The sequence below is a fragment of the Eucyclogobius newberryi genome, unplaced genomic scaffold (genome assembly GCF_026437365.1).
Source record: "Eucyclogobius newberryi isolate DKJ021-1_F unplaced genomic scaffold, fEucNew1.0.hap1 SCAF_8, whole genome shotgun sequence".
Classification (NCBI taxonomy): Eukaryota; Metazoa; Chordata; class Actinopteri; order Gobiiformes; family Gobiidae; genus Eucyclogobius; species Eucyclogobius newberryi.
The window spans coordinates 39,903,177-39,920,527 of record NW_027316500.1 but is presented as its reverse complement, the minus strand read 5'-3'; the positions used below and the strand labels follow the sequence as shown (position 1 = coordinate 39,920,527).

Genomic DNA, 17,351 nt, shown 5'->3' with positions numbered 1-17,351 from the left:
TGACTCTGGTCTTTTTGCTTGAAAGGAGTTGGATCTGAGAGCTTAATGTGGTGCTTAACTTTGTCAGTATGGCCAAAATCAAGGTCATTCTTGGCAATAACACGTTGCTTCCATTCCAATGAGAGGGCGAGTCGGCAGAGACGTAGTTTAGTTTTGACTCTGATGGTTCTTGAGACTTTACTGTATATTCAGGCTGGCAGGTGCTGGTGGAGGATGGTTGGAATGCACTCAACTCTGCAATAGTGGCTCTGGCTGGGATGAGAACATCATGATCAGACTCATTTATCACAACTACTGGCAGATGACAGGGTTGGATTTGAGGAAGATCCGCTTCCAGCAGCCTCCAGGCAGGGAGAAGGAAACAGCCTCTTGTCCCCACAGGGCTGGGACAATGGCTAAAGCATCTAGAACTACAGCATGTCCTGCAGAAATAGTTTTTGGACAGTTGTTTTGCAGTTTTAAAATGCCATGGTTGTCGTCCTTGGACAGCTTGTGTCTGAACTCAAAGATCCTTAGCACTGCTCTGTAACCGTAGGACGCTGGATGAAATGCACAGAGCAGAGTCTGGCAGTGCTTAGCACACACCACATCCAGTGTGTTAGTTCCAATGAGATTCACAACAGCTTCTGCTCGCCCCGCTGAAGAAGCTTTTGATTTTTGGCTTCCCATGACTGCTGCTTTTGTCTCAGTTGTCTGCGTTTATTGCCAACAAGGTTGGGGTTTGCTGCATTTGTGGACGCAGGAGCAATATGTCCATCTTCACCACGCTAAAAGCAAAACCAAGGTTTGGGCTTACTGGAACCTTTGCCTTTTGGCTTTTGCTTTCTTCCCTCTTAATCTGTGGTGGAGGCAGACTCTTTCTTAGCCAACAGAGCTAAGAAAGAGTGGTGGCTCTGCAGTTTTTGCATTTGCTTCTTGAGCTCTTTGATTGTGCTTGTATCTGGATGATTACAGGGACAGGAACTGGCACTCTGAGACTGCCAGTTGGCACGGTGTTTTCTGCATGAGATGTTTTTTCATCAGTGATTCTTTGGTCAAATGCCTGTCTTCTTCCATCCGCAGTTGGAATAGAAGCTCAGTCTCTGTCTCGCTTCTGTTCCAACTGTAGGTGGTGATAACAGCATTATCCCAACATCCGCTACAAAACTGCTTCACTAGATGTTTGTCAGTGTCTGGCACCAGAATTCCACCACGCTTTACAATTTTGCTGCAGGTTAAGTGCAGCCATTGCAAATATGATGGTCGCTCCCAATGGTCTTGAAACTAGGCAAAGAGCTCTTCTCCATCTTGAACTGTGACAAAAGCTGAATCGAACGCTTGAATAAACATGGTGGGAAGTGAATTAGGTCCCAAGCCAAGATGTTTCTTGTGACATGCAGCGGTGACTGGGATCAGGAAGCAGAAGTTCAATATGTGAGCGCCATGAAGTGTAGTCCGCCTCGTTACTGGGTTTAGGGATTGTCCCAGAAAATGTCCGAAGCTGAAGTGAGGACAGAGATGGAAGGTTGAGATCATCTTTTCTCACAATGTGTTCCACAGCTACTCGCTGAATTTCAGGGGGGTTCAGGTCACGTCCAGTCAGTGATACTCCCGGTACAAAAGTAGCTGGGGCATTGGGATGTTGTGAGGCCAACGGTGGAAGGACCAGCTGATTGCCATAACAGAGGGCGAGGTCCCAGCAATGTGTTTGTCTTTGCGAGTACTCCAGTTCTGGTCTCCTCTCGTCCATCTTCTTTTACATCCTCCGTATCATCATCTTTATCTTCATCATCTTCTTCATCTCCTCCTCCTTTGCTCCTTTTAAGACTTCTCAAAAAGGTCTTCCAGTTTGCTAGAGGAGAGCACCTCTCTGGGGGAGGAGAGCACCTCTCTGTGGCTGTGGCCATTCAGTCATCAGCAAGAGGTTTAAATGGACCTTCATCGTTGGCATTGGTCATGGATTTGAATGTATGTGGCAGGATCGGATTTAACTGAGTAAAGGCACCTGCAGTTTTAATCGCTACTGTCAATATCAAACTGTAAATGCCATTTTTATGTCATCATAAGAACGCAAATAGTCAATGAATTCATCGTCTGCTTCAGTAATAGTAATAACATCCTCGACAAAAACCTAGGTGAGTTGAGTGGTCCATTTTGTGTCCAGAGGAAAAAGCCTGACCGTTGATGAGAGGGTAGTTTGGGATTCAAATAGAACCCTGACCTGAGCACCTGACCCGAGTCAGAGAGCGTGACCTTGTGACCCCGCGGATCACACTTTTCTAATCTGGGCAGCTACTCTACTAAAAACAAATGGGTTAATGACCTTGTTTTGATGGACGAAGAGTGGAAAGTGTTTGTACGACACAAAGTCACATTCTGGAGGGAATTTTGCTGGAAAAAATGTGTGATATTTTCCCTTAACACCAGGTCAAAGTGTTCATTATTCAAAAGGAGGTGTAACTGCTGAAGGAAACGTGGCACCAGGAGGAAAACCACTCTCACGTGTTCTGGGACATGTTTTTACAAAGGATTGCCCTGAAATGAATAATGCACTGCAAACTATTATTTTTTATTAGGCCCGAGCCCCAGCAGGGGGAGGGCCTATTGCTCCCGCAACGCTGCCGAAGGCAGCGTTGCAACTGTCTGACCAAACATGCGGGCGCAGCCCGCATGTTTGGTACCCCGTCGCCCCTGGCAAGTACAGTGAACTAGCCCATGCCGAAGGCATGGATCATGCATACTTACTCCTGCTATGACAGAAATAGTCAACAATTAGTGAATGGGCGTAGCCCATTCACTAATTGTTGACAACAGCAGCGCGAAGCGCTGCATTCCTCCAAAAACCCTCCTGGCATCGTCCCGTATGCGAGAATCCATGCCGCAGGCATGGGCCATGCTTGTATCTGCTCAAATCAATGGAAGTCTATGGGGAGTGGGCGGGGCATCCCGACGGAATAGGGAGTGACGAGCGCGTAAGCGCTCGTAATGATGATTCCACCCCATGGCGGCATCGGGAAGGCTTAGAGCTTTCAAACGATGTATCATTTGTTGTTATAGTAAAAACGGCTATATTGTTTTTGCTAAAAATATTATTATTATTATTATTTTTCTTGTTCTTCTTCAGCGCTTTGATCTCTAATTTGACCCCCTGAACATGCTCAAAAACTCACCAAACTTTGCCCAAAATTCAGAATCGGCGAAAAATTTTATTTTTTCTGGGCCATTTTTTTTTCCGTTAAAAAATGGCGCGACAGCGCCACCGACAAAAGTCAAAATACATTGCGCCTATGGGAGATGCCCCGAGGTCAACTTTGGCGTAAAGCTACGAAATTCGGGACACGCATTCCTCTCGTGAGGATAAACAAATAAAATCATTGTGACCACGCCCCCAAACTTACCCTATGGCCGCCATCTTCCTTTGAAAATGAAAACAAGCTGAGTTAGCCATTTTGTTTACGTCAAACTTTGACGAACTCCTCCTAGGGCGTTTTGCCCACCGACTTCAAAATCGGCGTACGTCCTCTGGACAAGTGGGGCATCTAAAGTTATTCAATTTTTTGAGATACCTTTTACGGTCTGTGTGCGGCGCAGTCGCAAAGTTGGACAACTTATTTTGGGATATTGCAGATCTAAAAATTGTTCCCATTTGATCAAAACAAGTCCGATTAGGACCAAATTTGAATCAGTTGTTAAACTTTCTAGTTTGGACCAGTTTAGGCTGACAAAATTGAAATGGCAGTGATAGCGCCCCCTACAGAGTGACCTTTAAATTAACATTGAAGGTCAAAAATTAGTTTTACCAAAATTGTCTAAACTTTACCCAAAATTCTATTTTGCCGTCCCGATCACAAAAGCCAATCACAAAAATGCCTAAATTTTTACGCCGTAGTCGTAGCGATGACAGAAACCTCCCATGTTATCCCTATGGGAAAACCACAAAATCTCTCAAATTACCACATTTTTATGTTTTACACTTTAACGAAGTCCTCCTAGTGCGTTTTGCCCACCAACCTCAAAATCGGTGTACGTCCTCTAGACAAGTGGTGTATCTAAAGTTATCCAAATTTTAAGGATAACTTTTACGGTCTTTGTGCGACGGAGCCGCAAACGTTTCCCAGAATTCTGACTATTTGGCCTTCAGAGTGGCCTATAAACAATAGAGTTTTTCCAAATGACATGATATTTTGAACAAAATTCTAATTTGCCATCCTGATCATAAAAGTATGAGAGCCAAAGTCATATTTTGTACGGCGTAACCGTAGCGTTGACAGAAACATCCCATGTTATCCTTATGGGAAAATCGTAGAATCGCTCAAATCACCACATTTTTACGCTTCACACTTTAATGAACTCCTCCTAGGGCGATTGTCCGATCAAGTTCATATTTGGAGAATATCATCTACACAAGCGGGGCATCAAAACTTACCCATATTTTGATTTTAAGTGCTACGGTCTCTGTGTGGCGGACCCGCAAATATATGTCAGAAATGGGAAAACAGCGAAATCTCTAAAATCACCACATTTTTACGCTTCACACTTTAACGAACTCCTCCTAGGCCGATTGCCCGATCAAGCTCATATTTGGGGAAAATCATCTACACAAACGGGGCATCAAAAGTTATCCATATTTTGATTTTAAGTGGTACGGTCTCTGTGCCGTGGAGCTGCAAATATACTGTCACAAATGGGAAAAACGCCAAATCCTTGAAATGTTCACATTTACGCTTCACACTTTAAAAAACTCCTCCGTGGGCAATAGCTCGATCAAGCTTTACTTTGGGAAAAATCATCTACACAAGCGCGGAATCAAAAGTTATCCATATTTTTATTCCAAGTGCTACGGTCTCTGTGCGGCGGCGCAGCAAATTTGACTGACACTTGTGTTCATTTGCACTGGATTGGCCATGTCCAATGTGTCGCCGTCTGTCAAGTTCTTTTTTTATTCAACACACAATAAGGGCGCCATCTTTATCAAGTCAAAAGCGCAGAGTCGGAAGGCCGGCGGCCCGCGAGGGCCGTTGGATGCCGCTTGCGGCTTTAATTGTTATTGTTTTTGGACCTCGACTCCTACCAAGGACACGATAAATGGATCCCTCTGGAGCAGGGGTGGGCAAACTACGGCCCGCGGGCCACATCCGGCCCGCCGGGCTTTTCAATCCTAAATTTTTTTATTATTTTTTTCCTTTTTTGCCCTCAGGCATCTGTCTGCACGTGTATCCTTAATAAACATGACGTGAAATGAATTAAATAATAGATTCAATAGCCTATATTTGACAGAAAAGTGATATTTTATTTGATATTTAATTTTTGGGATCACACCAATGATCGGGGCCGGCCTCAACAGGCCTGGATTCAAATATGGGCCTCGGAGGAAAATAATTGTCCAGCCCTGATCTGGAGTTTACTCTTTGCAGCGGGAAAAAAAGGCCTTCTCAGACAATCAAGGACTGGACTGACATGGGAACAGACATCCAACAAATGGAGAAAATTATTATAAGATAAGATAAGATATTCCTTTATTGTCCCTCATGGGGAAATTTCATTGTTGCAACGCAGGTAGATTCAGAGGTAGATACAGAAGAACAGATCACTTATAGGAAGTCTGAAAAACACTTTCAGTAGAAGATCTCCTTTAAATAAAACCTCCCATAGACAAAACCTCCCATTTCCCAACAAGGGGAAATAATAAAGATAAAAATAAATAAATACGTAAATAAATAAATACATAAATACCATTGCATGTGGTCACGACAATAATTGCACATGAATGTGTCACGACAGCACATGAATTGCACATGTTCAGGACTAACAGTGTTTGTTATAAAGTCTGACAGCAGCAGAAGGAAAGACCTACGGAACCTCAGCTTCACACAGCGAGGGTGGATCAGTCTCTCACTGAAGCTGCTCTCCAGAGTGGACAGAGTGTCCTGCAGGGGACAGAGTGTCCTGCAGGGGGCGACACTCATGGTCAAGCATAGATGTGAGTTTAGCCAGGACCCTTCTGTCCCCCACCTCCTGCACCGAGTCCAGAGGACAGTCCAGGACGGAGCTTTGTCCAGCTTCTTCCTCTCCCTCTGTGATGACCACACCTACAGGAGCTGATGCACCACAGAGTCAGAGAAGGTCTTCAGGAGTGGCCCTGTCAGAAGCGGCCCTGTCAGGAGCGGCCCTGTCACTCCAAAAGACCTGAGTCTCCTCAGGAGGTGGAGCCGACTCTGGTTCTTCCTGTTCAGTCTGTGTTATGAGTCCAGTTTGTGGTTCAGATGAACACCAGGTCCTTGTATGAGTCAGTCTCTCAATGTCCCGTCCCTGGATGTTCACTGGTGAGGGGGGCGTGGTCTGTCCCGTCCCTGGATGTTCACTGGTGAGGGGGGCGTGGTCTGTCCCGTCCCTGGATGTTCACTGGTGAGGGGGGCGTGGTCTGTCCCGTCCCTGGATGTTCACTGGTGAGGGGGGCGTGGTCTGTCCCGTCCCTGGATGTTCACTGGTGAGGGGGGCGTGGCCTGTCCCGTCCCTGGATGTTCACTGGTGAGGGGGGCGTGGCCTGTCCCGTCCCTGGATGTTCACTGGTGAGGGGGGCGTGGCCTCTGTGGAAGTCCACCACCATCTCCTTGGTCTTCCCCGCGTTGATGAGGAGGAGGTTCCGCATTATGAATGATGACTTTGACCGCCTTTGGACTAAAGCCGTGTTAGCCACATTAGCCACATTAGCTTCAGTGGCTTGAGAGAGGTCCAGTTTTCTGCTGAGGTTACAGTCGGTCAGCTCCCGAAGCATTAGCCTCCTTGTTGTCTCTTTGTTCTGTCATCTCTAACAGCATCTCTGGAAGTACATTTTTAAACATGAACAGTACTTCAAAGTACATTTTGAATGTGCTACATTTTCCGACATGCCCCTCCCCCTCGACATGCCCCTCCCCCTCGACATGCCCCTCCCCCTCGACATGCCCCTCCCCCTCGACATGCCCCTCCCCCTCGACATGCCCCTCCCCCTCGACGTGCCCCTCCCCCTCGACGTGCCCCTCCCCCTCGACGTGCCCCTCCCCCTCGACGTGCCCCTCCCCCTCGACGTGCCCCTCCCCCTCGACGTGCCCCTCCCCCTCGACGTGCCCCTCCCCCTCGACGTGCCCCTCCCCCTCGACGTGCCCCTCCCCCTCGACGTGCCCCTCCCCCTCGACGTGCCCCTCCCCCTCGACGTGCCCCTCCCCCTCGACGTGCCCCTCCCCCTCGACATGCCCCTCCTCCTCGACATGCCCCTCCCCCTCGACATGCCCCTCCCCCTCGACATGCCCCTCCCCCTCGACATGCCCCTCCCCCTCGACATGCCCCTCTCCCTCGACATGCCCCTCCCCCTCGACATGCCCCTCCCCCTCGACATGCCCCTCCCCCTCGACGTGCCCCTCCCCCTCGACGTGCCCCTCCCCCTCGACGTGCCCCTCTCCCTCGACGTGCCCCTCTCCCTCGACGTGCCCCTCCCCCTCGACATGCCCCTCTCCCTCGACGTGCCCCTCTCCCTCGACGTGCCCCTCCCCCTCGACATGCCCCTCCCCCTCGACATGCCCCTCCTCCTCGACATGCTCCTCCCCCTCGACATGCATCATCACAGATTTTAACCTTTTTAAATCCAGGCTTAAAACGTATATATTCAGACTGGCTTTTAATGCTCTGTAATGTAATGACACTTTATTTTGTACAGTTTGTTTTTTATTTAGTTTTATGTTGTATATTGCCTTGATTTTATTGTGAAGCTCTTTGCTCACTTTTAGTGTTCTGTAAATAAAGGCTGATTGTTTGTTTTGTCCAGCTTCCTCTGAAGTGGTGTCAGATACTTTCTGAAGTATTGCCCTCTTTCATTATCAGTGTGATGTGCAGTTTGTGCTGTAGCATCGTGACTCTAGCAGCAGAGCTTCAATACTTCAGTGATCTCCTCAAAATGGCAGCAACAACAAACACATCATGAAACTGATACCAATAAAGACATCTGTCCTCAACGGTCAAAAAGTGTGACTATAGAATCTTCAGTTATACAAGCGTCCAACTTATATATATATATATATATATATATATATAATTAGTGCTAACATGTATAACTAAAGCTAACTGTCACTGTAACTGTCTCTTGCTGCTTCGCTTACAGGAAAATAGGGTAAGAGTTCCTGTACAAAATGTTGCCAAAAGCATAACTCATGAGCTCATTTATTTCTCTTTGTTTTGCTTTCATATTTTATGTGAAATAATTATAAAAGGGCCAACGTGACTCAAGTTTAGACCTTTAATATTGTTCTAACTTTGCTTTCTTTCTTTTAATATTGTGCATGTTCTTTGAATCCTTTTCACTGTAAAATCCTTGACCACTGAAGGATTGTGAGATTATAGTCATTTTTGTGAAAACATAATAATATTTTAAGTTTGTTTAAGCCTAGATAAGTATTACATGTTACATAAGTTTAGAGGGATTTTTGTCCAGATGCAATTTGGAACGTAAAAGAAGTGTTCTGTATCTTAGACCCATTTCTAGAATACATTTACAGACTAAAAATCCTTACAACGAAAGTCTAATTAGAGTTAAAAGGCTGAAACTAAAAGTGAGGAAAATGTTTCAGAATAAAGGATTAGTCCTTCTCTCACTCGTGTTAACAGCCAGTCTCTGAATACATCACATTTCCTGTTCTTATGTTTCTCATCAAGCAAATGCCGTTTAAAATATAAGGAAAATACTTTTCACGGCAAGAATATTAAATGTATTTTAACTCCCCTAATGGAGTTTCCCTTCATTAGAATATATAAGATGTATAGAGATGATCCCAAGCTTTACTGCACATTTGGTGGCAGCTGAAGGATCGACTTTTACAGTGGAATGATGTGGTCATTTGTGTTTACTGGACGACTGCATGGTGGACGACTGCATGGTGGACGACTGCATGGTGGACGACTGCATGGTGGACGACTGCATGGTGGACGACTGCATGGTGGACGACTGCATGGTGGACGACTGCATGGTGGACGACTGCATGGTGCACCCCATCTGCTTTTAGAATCGTCTGTATTCACTCAGGAGAGACTTGAACAGACACAGACCATTGAATGAATAAGGTCAGGTCGAGATGATCGCAAAGAGAGAGAGCTGGTGGAGATGAAGAGGAGGAGGAGAAGAGGCTGAGGTGGCACGCTGCAGTGCTCTTGTCACAGGCTTTGACCACGTGTTCTCATGGTAACACGTGTAAACAGGTCGGTCCATGGTGGGACCCCCGTGGCACCACTGCAGTGCTCGGTCTGATGCAGAGCTGAGGGTTGAGCTGCTGCAGTGAGATGAGTAGAAGGGTCAGGACGGAGGGGGCAGAGAGTGCACTTAACACATCACGCTCTCGTCCTGTATCTGATGTAACAAGCTGCAGGTTTTATTTGAGTAAGTTAGCGATGCAATATTTTGGAGCATCTGTATGTATGACATGGAGTCTGAACAGGAATGTGGGCGGGGCTAGGTGAGTGCAAACTGAAGAAGACTTTAACATGTTGGACTCATTTAAAATACAGGAACACCTTTATAACAGAGCCAAATATTGTCTTCCAGGATTAATTTATGTTTCATTTAAACAGAGATGTGGAGTTTTGTTTTTTGCTGACATCAGACCACACCCCCTGCTGCATAAAGCATGAGCGTGGACGGTGGCCCTGTGGGGACACTGCATGAGCGTGGACGGTGGCCCTGTGGGGACACTGCATGAGCGTGGACGGTGGCCCTGTGGGGACACACTGCATGAGCGTGGACGGTGGCCCTGTGGGGACACTGCATGAGCGTGGACGGTGGCTCTGTGGGGACACTGCATGAGCGTGGACGGTGGCCCTGTGGGGACACACTGCATGAGCGTGGACGGTGGCCCTGTGGGGACACACTGCATGAGCGTGGACGGTGGCCCTGTGGGGACACACTGCATGAGCGTGGACGGTGGCCCTGTGGGGACACTGCATGAGCGTGGACGGTGGCTCTGTGGGGACACTGCATGAGCGTGGACGGTGGCCCTGTGGGGACACACTGCATGAGCGTGGACGGTGGCCCTGTGGGGACACTGCATGAGCGTGGACGGTGGCCCTGTGGGGACACTGCATGAGCGTGGACGGTGGCCCTGTGGGGACACTGCATGAGCGTGGACGGTGGCCCTGTGGGGACACACTGCATGAGCGTGGACGGTGGCCCTGTGGGGACACACTGCATGAGCGTGGACGGTGGCCCTGTGGGGACACACTGCATGAGCGTGGACGGTGGCCCTGTGGGGACACACTGCATGAGCGTGGACGGTGGCCCTGTGGGGACACAGCATGAGCGTGGACGGTGGCTCTGTGGGGACACTGCATGAGCGTGGACGGTGGCCCTGTGGGGACACACTGCATGAGCGTGGACGGTGGCCCTGTGGGGACACACTGCATGAGCGTGGACGGTGGCCCTGTGGGGACACTGCATGAGCGTGGACGGTGGCTCTGTGGGGACACTGCATGAGCGTGGACGGTGGCCCTGTGGGGACACACTGCATGAGCGTGGACGGTGGCCCTGTGGGGACACACTGCATGAGCGTGGACGGTGGCCCTGTGGGGACACACTGCATGAGCGTGGACGGTGGCCCTGTGGGGACACTGCATGAGCGTGGACGGTGGCTCTGTGGGGACACTGCATGAGCGTGGACGGTGGCCCTGTGGGGACACTGCATGAGCGTGGACGGTGGCTCTGTGGGGACACTGCATGAGCGTGGACGGTGGCCCTGTGGGGACACACTGCATGAGCGTGGACGGTGGCCCTGTGGGGACACACTGAATGAGCGTGGACGGTGGCCCTGTGGGGACACTGCATGAGCGTGGACGGTGGCTCTGTGGGGACACTGCATGAGCGTGGACGGTGGCCCTGTGGGGACACACTGCATGAGCGTGGACGGTGGCCCTGTGGGGACACACTGCATGAGCGTGGACGGTGGCCCTATGGGGACACACTGCATGAGCGTGGACGGTGGCCCTGTGGGGACACTGCATGAGCGTGGACGGTGGCTCTGTGGGGACACTGCATGAGCGTGGACGGTGGCCCTGTGGGGACACACTGCATGAGCGTGGACGGTGGCCCTGTGGGGACACTGCATGAGCGTGGACGGTGGCCCTGTGGGGACACTGCATGAGCGTGGACGGTGGCTCTGTGGGGACACACTGCATGAGCGTGGACGGTGGCCCTGTGGGGACACTGCATGAGCGTGGACGGTGGCTCTGTGGGGACACTGCATGAGCGTGGACGGTGGCCCTGTGGGGACACACTGCATGAGCGTGGACGGTGGCCCTGTGGGGACACACTGAATGAGCGTGGACGGTGGCCCTGTGGGGACACTGCATGAGCGTGGACGGTGGCTCTGTGGGGACACTGCATGAGCGTGGACGGTGGCCCTGTGGGGACACACTGCATGAGCGTGGACGGTGGCCCTGTGGGGACACACTGCATGAGCGTGGACGGTGGCCCTATGGGGACACACTGCATGAGCGTGGACGGTGGCCCTGTGGGGACACTGCATGAGCGTGGACGGTGGCTCTGTGGGGACACTGCATGAGCGTGGACGGTGGCCCTGTGGGGACACACTGCATGAGCGTGGACGGTGGCCCTGTGGGGACACACTGAATGAGCGTGGACGGTGGCCCTGTGGGGACACTGCATGAGCGTGGACGGTGGCTCTGTGGGGACACTGCATGAGCGTGGACGGTGGCCCTGTGGGGACACACTGCATGAGCGTGGACGGTGGCCCTGTGGGGACACACTGCATGAGCGTGGACGGTGGCCCTATGGGGACACACTGCATGAGCGTGGACGGTGGCCCTGTGGGGACACTGCATGAGCGTGGACGGTGGCTCTGTGGGGACACTGCATGAGCGTGGACGGTGGCCCTGTGGGGACACACTGCATGAGCGTGGACGGTGGCCCTGTGGGGACACTGCATGAGCGTGGACGGTGGCCCTGTGGGGACACTGCATGAGCGTGGACGGTGGCTCTGTGGGGACACACTGCATGAGCGTGGACGGTGGCCCTGTGGGGACACTGCATGAGCGTGGACGGTGGCTCTGTGGGGACACTGCATGAGCGTGGACGGTGGCCCTGTGGGGACACACTGCATGAGCGTGGACGGTGGCCCTGTGGGGACACACTGAATGAGCGTGGACGGTGGCCCTGTGGGGACACTGCATGAGCGTGGACGGTGGCTCTGTGGGGACACTGCATGAGCGTGGACGGTGGCCCTGTGGGGACACACTGCATGAGCGTGGACGGTGGCCCTGTGGGGACACACTGCATGAGCGTGGACGGTGGCCCTATGGGGACACACTGCATGAGCGTGGACGGTGGCCCTGTGGGGACACTGCATGAGCGTGGACGGTGGCTCTGTGGGGACACTGCATGAGCGTGGACGGTGGCCCTGTGGGGACACACTGAATGAGCGTGGACGGTGGCCCTGTGGGGACACACTGCATGAGCGTGGACGGTGGCCCTGTGGGGACACACTGAATGAGCGTGGACGGTGGCCCTGTGGGGACACTGCATGAGCGTGGACGGTGGCTCTGTGGGGACACTGCATGAGCGTGGACGGTGGCCCTGTGGGGACACACTGCATGAGCGTGGACGGTGGCCCTGTGGGGACACACTGCATGAGCGTGGACGGTGGCCCTATGGGGACACACTGCATGAGCGTGGACGGTGGCCCTGTGGGGACACTGCATGAGCGTGGACGGTGGCTCTGTGGGGACACTGCATGAGCGTGGACGGTGGCCCTGTGGGGACACACTGCACAGAAAGAGCTTACTCTATGGTATGAATGGCTTTGTCCTTCTGGTCCAGGATCCCGTTCCGGAGCATCGTGGTGTCGCTCTTGTCACACCAGGTCCTCCTGCAGAACCTGTCTGACATCCTTCTGCAGGAGTTTGTGAAGCAGCCAGAGGGTCAGGAGCGCATGACCCCTGTGACCTCCGACCCCAGCCGACCCCCAGCCGGCTTCCTGCGCTACATCTCCATCACCAACCTCAACATCATCCTGGACCTACTGCTCGACTCTTACAGGTGTTTATTATATTATTTCTATTTTTACATCACGTGAAGAGCCTGATCCTCTCACAAAACTCTATCAATAACATGTTTCTGTCTTTAATATAATGAGACACGCTCTCTGCTAAACTTGACATTAACATGTTTAGCATTAGAAATGTGTCATTATTAAGTCATTTTTAATTTTGTCTCTTTCCTTTGAGCAAAAACACAGTTTAAAAAAAAATATAGCCACTTTTAGCCTTTGTGTCTGGAAAACACCACAAATGTGTTGATGGTGAATGTTTCATTTGAATATTCCACACACACTGGAGGTCTCCTTTAACCCTGGAGGTCTCCTTTAACCCTGGAGGTCTCCTTTAACCCTGGAGGTCTCCTTTAACCCTGGAGATCTCCTTTAACCCTGGAGGTCTTTAACCCTGGAGGTCTCCTTTAACCCTGGAGGTCTCCTTTAACCCTGGAGGTCTCCTTTAACCCTGGAAGTCTCCTTTAACCCTGGAAGTCTCCTTTAACCCTGGAGGTCTCCTTTAAACCTGGAGGTCTCCGTTAACCCTGGAGGTCTCCGTTAACCCTGGAGGTCTCCTTTAACCCTGGAGGTCTCCTTTAACCCTGGAGGTCTCCGTTAACCCTGGAGGTCTCCTTTAACCCTGGAGGTCTCCTTTAAAACCCTGGAGGTCTCCTTTAACCCTGGAGGTCTCCGTTAACCCTGGAGGTCTCCTTTAACCCTGGAGGTCTCCTTTAACCCTGGAGGTCTCCTTTAACCCTGGAGGTCTCCTTTAACCCTGGAGGTCTCCTTTAACCCTGGAGGTCTCTTTTAACCCTGGAGGTCTCCTTTAACCCTGGAGGTCTCCTTTAACCCTGGAGGTCTCCTTTAACCCTGGAGGTCTCCGTTAACCCTGGAGGTCTCCTTTAACCCTGGAGGTCTCCTTTAACCCTGGAGGTCTCCTTTAACCCTGGAGGTCTCTTTTAACCCTGGAGGTCTCCTTTAACCCTGGAGGTCTCCTTTAACCCTGGAGGTCTCCTTTAACCCTGGAGGTCTCCTTTAACCCTGGAGGTCTCCTTTAACCCTGGAGGTCTCCTTTAAGTTAACCCTGGAGGTCTCCTTTAACCCTGGAGGTCTCCGTTAACCCTGGAGGTCTCCTTTAACCCTGGAGGTCTCCTTTAACCCTGGAGGTCTCCTTTAACCCTGGAGGTCTCCTTTAACCCTGGAGGTCCTGGAGGACACTTCATGGAGCTCCTGTCGTAAAGTGCCACATTTGTTCCTTGGAAACTAAGTTTGTACATGAGCTCTACAACGAGACTTGTTTAAAACACTTTTTCATGCTTTCTCCAGGACGGCGCGGGACTTTGACACACGACCAGGGCTCAAGTACCTCCTGATGAAGGTGTCAGGAGTGAGTGGAGCTGCCAACCTGTACCGCCAGTCCGCCATGAGCTTCAACCTGTACCTGCAGGCGCTGCTGGGGGCCATCCTGAGCCAGGCCGACTGCATCAGCGCCCCGCAGGTAACACTCGTGTGGCTCATTTTACACTACTATATATATATATATATATATATATATATATATATATATATATATATATATATACTCGGCTTGACAGTAGATAACCATCATCTCCAAAAACCACACCGTCGTTCCTTTAACTGGTTTAATTGGCCTGAAGGATGAAAATAACTGGTAAAACATAGAGTATGAGCTGACATAGAGCAGCACGATACAATCAAGACTCACAACAAACAAGTTTACAGTGAATGTGAGCTAACATGCTAACGCTAGCATAGCGCGCTAACATGCTAACGCTAGCATACGGCTCTAAAATGCTAACGCACACATTCTCTCTCCTCACCTCGTGCTCTCTCCTCACCTGGTGTTCTCTCCTCACCTCGTGTTCTCTCCTCACCTCGTGTTCTCTCCTCACCTCGTGCACTCTCCTCACCTCGTGTTCTCTCCTCACCTGGTGTTCTCTCCTCACCTCGAGCTCTCTCCTCACCTCGTGTTCTCTCCTCACCTCGTCTTCTCTCCTCACCTCGTGTTCTCTCCTCACCTGGTGCTCTCTCCTCACCTCGTCTTCTCTCCTCACCTCGTGCTCTCTCCTCACCTCGTGTTCTCTCCTCACCTGGTGTTCTCTCCTCACCTCGTGCTCTCTCCTCACCTCGTGTTCTCTCCTCACCTGGTGCTCTCTCCTCACCTCGTCTTCTCTCCTCACCTCGTGCTCTCTCCTCACCTCGTGCTCTCTCCTCACCTCGTGCTCTCTCCTCACCTGGTGTTCTCTCCTCACCTCGTGTTCTCTCCTCACCTCGTGCTCTCTCCTCACCTCGTGCTCTCTCCTCACCTCGTGCTCTCTCCTCACCTGGTGTTCTCTCCTCACCTCGTGCTCTCTCCTCACCTCGTGCTCTCTCCTCACCTGGTGTTCTCTCCTCACCTCGTGCTCTCTCCTCACCTCGTGTTCTCTCCTCACCTCGTGCTCTCTCCTCACCTCGTGCTCTCTCCTCACCTCGTGCTCTCTCCTCACCTGGTGTTCTCTCCTCACCTCGTGTTCTCTCCTCACCTCGTGCTCTCTCCTCACCTCGTGCTCTCTCCTCACCTCGTGCTCTCTCCTCACCTGGTGTTCTCTCCTCACCTCGTGCTCTCTCCTCACCTCGTGTTCTCTCCTCACCTTGTGCCCTCTCCTCACCTGGTGTTCTCTCCTCACCTCGTGCTCTCTCCTCACCTCGTGCTCTCTCCTCACCTCGTGCTCTCTCCTCACCTGGTGTTCTCTCCTCACCTCGTGCTCTCTCCTCACCTCGTGCTCTCTCCTCACCTCGTGCTCTCTCCTCACCTCGTGCTCTCTCCTCACCTGGTGTTCTCTCCTCACCTCGTGCTCTCTCCTCACCTCGTGCTCTCTCCTCACCTGGTGTTCTCTCCTCACCTCGTGCTCTCTCCTCACCTCGTGTTCTCTCCTCACCTCGTGCTCTCTCCTCACCTCGTGCTCTCTCCTCACCTCGTGCTCTCTCCTCACCTGGTGTTCTCTCCTCACCTCGTGTTCTCTCCTCACCTCGTGCTCTCTCCTCACCTCGTGCTCTCTCCTCACCTCGTGCTCTCTCCTCACCTGGTGTTCTCTCCTCACCTCGTGCTCTCTCCTCACCTCGTGTTCTCTCCTCACCTTGTGCCCTCTCCTCACCTGGTGTTCTCTCCTCACCTCGTGCTCTCTCCTCACCTCGTGCTCTCTCCTCACCTCGTGCTCTCTCCTCACCTGGTGTTCTCTCCTCACCTCGTGCTCTCTCCTCACCTCGTGCTCTCTCCTCACCTCGTGCTCTCTCCTCACCTCACACTGGGTTCTGCGCTGCTAAGGCTAAAGGCTAAAGGCTAAAGGCTAAAGGCTAAAGGCTGAAGGCTGAAGGCTGAAGGCCAAAGGCCAAAGGCTAAAGGCTAAAGGCTGAAGGCTGAAGGCTGAAGGCTGAAGGCCAAAGGCCAAAGGCTAAAGGCTAAAGGCTAAAGGCTAAAGGCTAAAGGCTAACTGGCGACATGCGACACTGAGCAGCTCTCATAGACTTGAATGCCATCTTGGCTGCTGGGGGCTTGGTGCTAGATTTTAACAGGAAGTGAGGAACAAGGCAACTTCCGGTTCACCAAAATAAAAACGTAAAATTCAGAACTTCTTCCAAACAAAACAGAAAGGCTCTGGATGGCTCATAAGGAGCCAGAACATATATATATATATATATATATATATATATATATATATATATATATATATATTTGTATTCTTATTACATGTCGGTGTAATCCCTCATTCGTCCAGGCGTGTTCCATAGTAGAAAAAGCTTCAGTTGTTTCATCTGGACTCAGTTTGAAAAAATAGACGTTTCGACTCTCATCCAAGAGTCATTGTCAATAACAGAATTTAGGTCGAGAACTCCGATATTAATACTATTCTGTGGTAAGACCCGCCCATTGGGCGGAGCCTTCCTGAAGTAGCAAGAGTTGTTTGTTTCAACAGAAACTCCCCCCTTGTATCTACCGAGCCTATTCAGAATCTTAATGGGCTATTAGAAACCTCTTTGTCTTTGTGAGACCCTGGCTCAACCACCCTGAGTACCTGATTAGCATCTAAATGTCCTCCTATGGAACGTTACATAGGTGAGACAAAACAGCCTCTACACAAGAGGCTCTATCAGCACAGAAGAAATACAAGTTCAGGACCTCAGAGTGCCGTGCATCTCCATCTTGAAGCCTCTAATCACTTGTTGGGCTCAGATTCTATCTTCCTGTTATTTATAATGGGTTACTGAACCCCTGGAAAGGTAGAGGACCAGGACCAGGACATTTAGATGCTA

General features: G+C 51.0%; 1 protein-coding gene across 1 annotated transcript in view; it reads left to right on the top strand.

Moving 5' to 3' along the window:
• Nucleotides 1–17,351, top strand: part of arfgef3 (ARFGEF family member 3) — a 225,242-nt gene that overhangs the window by 173,494 nt on the left and 34,397 nt on the right. Inside the window, exons 37-38 of the mRNA XM_072436645.1 lie at nt 12,830–13,048; nt 14,367–14,538. Of these exons, the coding sequence (XP_072292746.1) occupies nt 12,830–13,048; nt 14,367–14,538 (391 nt within the window). The remainder of the gene's footprint in view (nt 1–12,829; nt 13,049–14,366; nt 14,539–17,351) is intronic.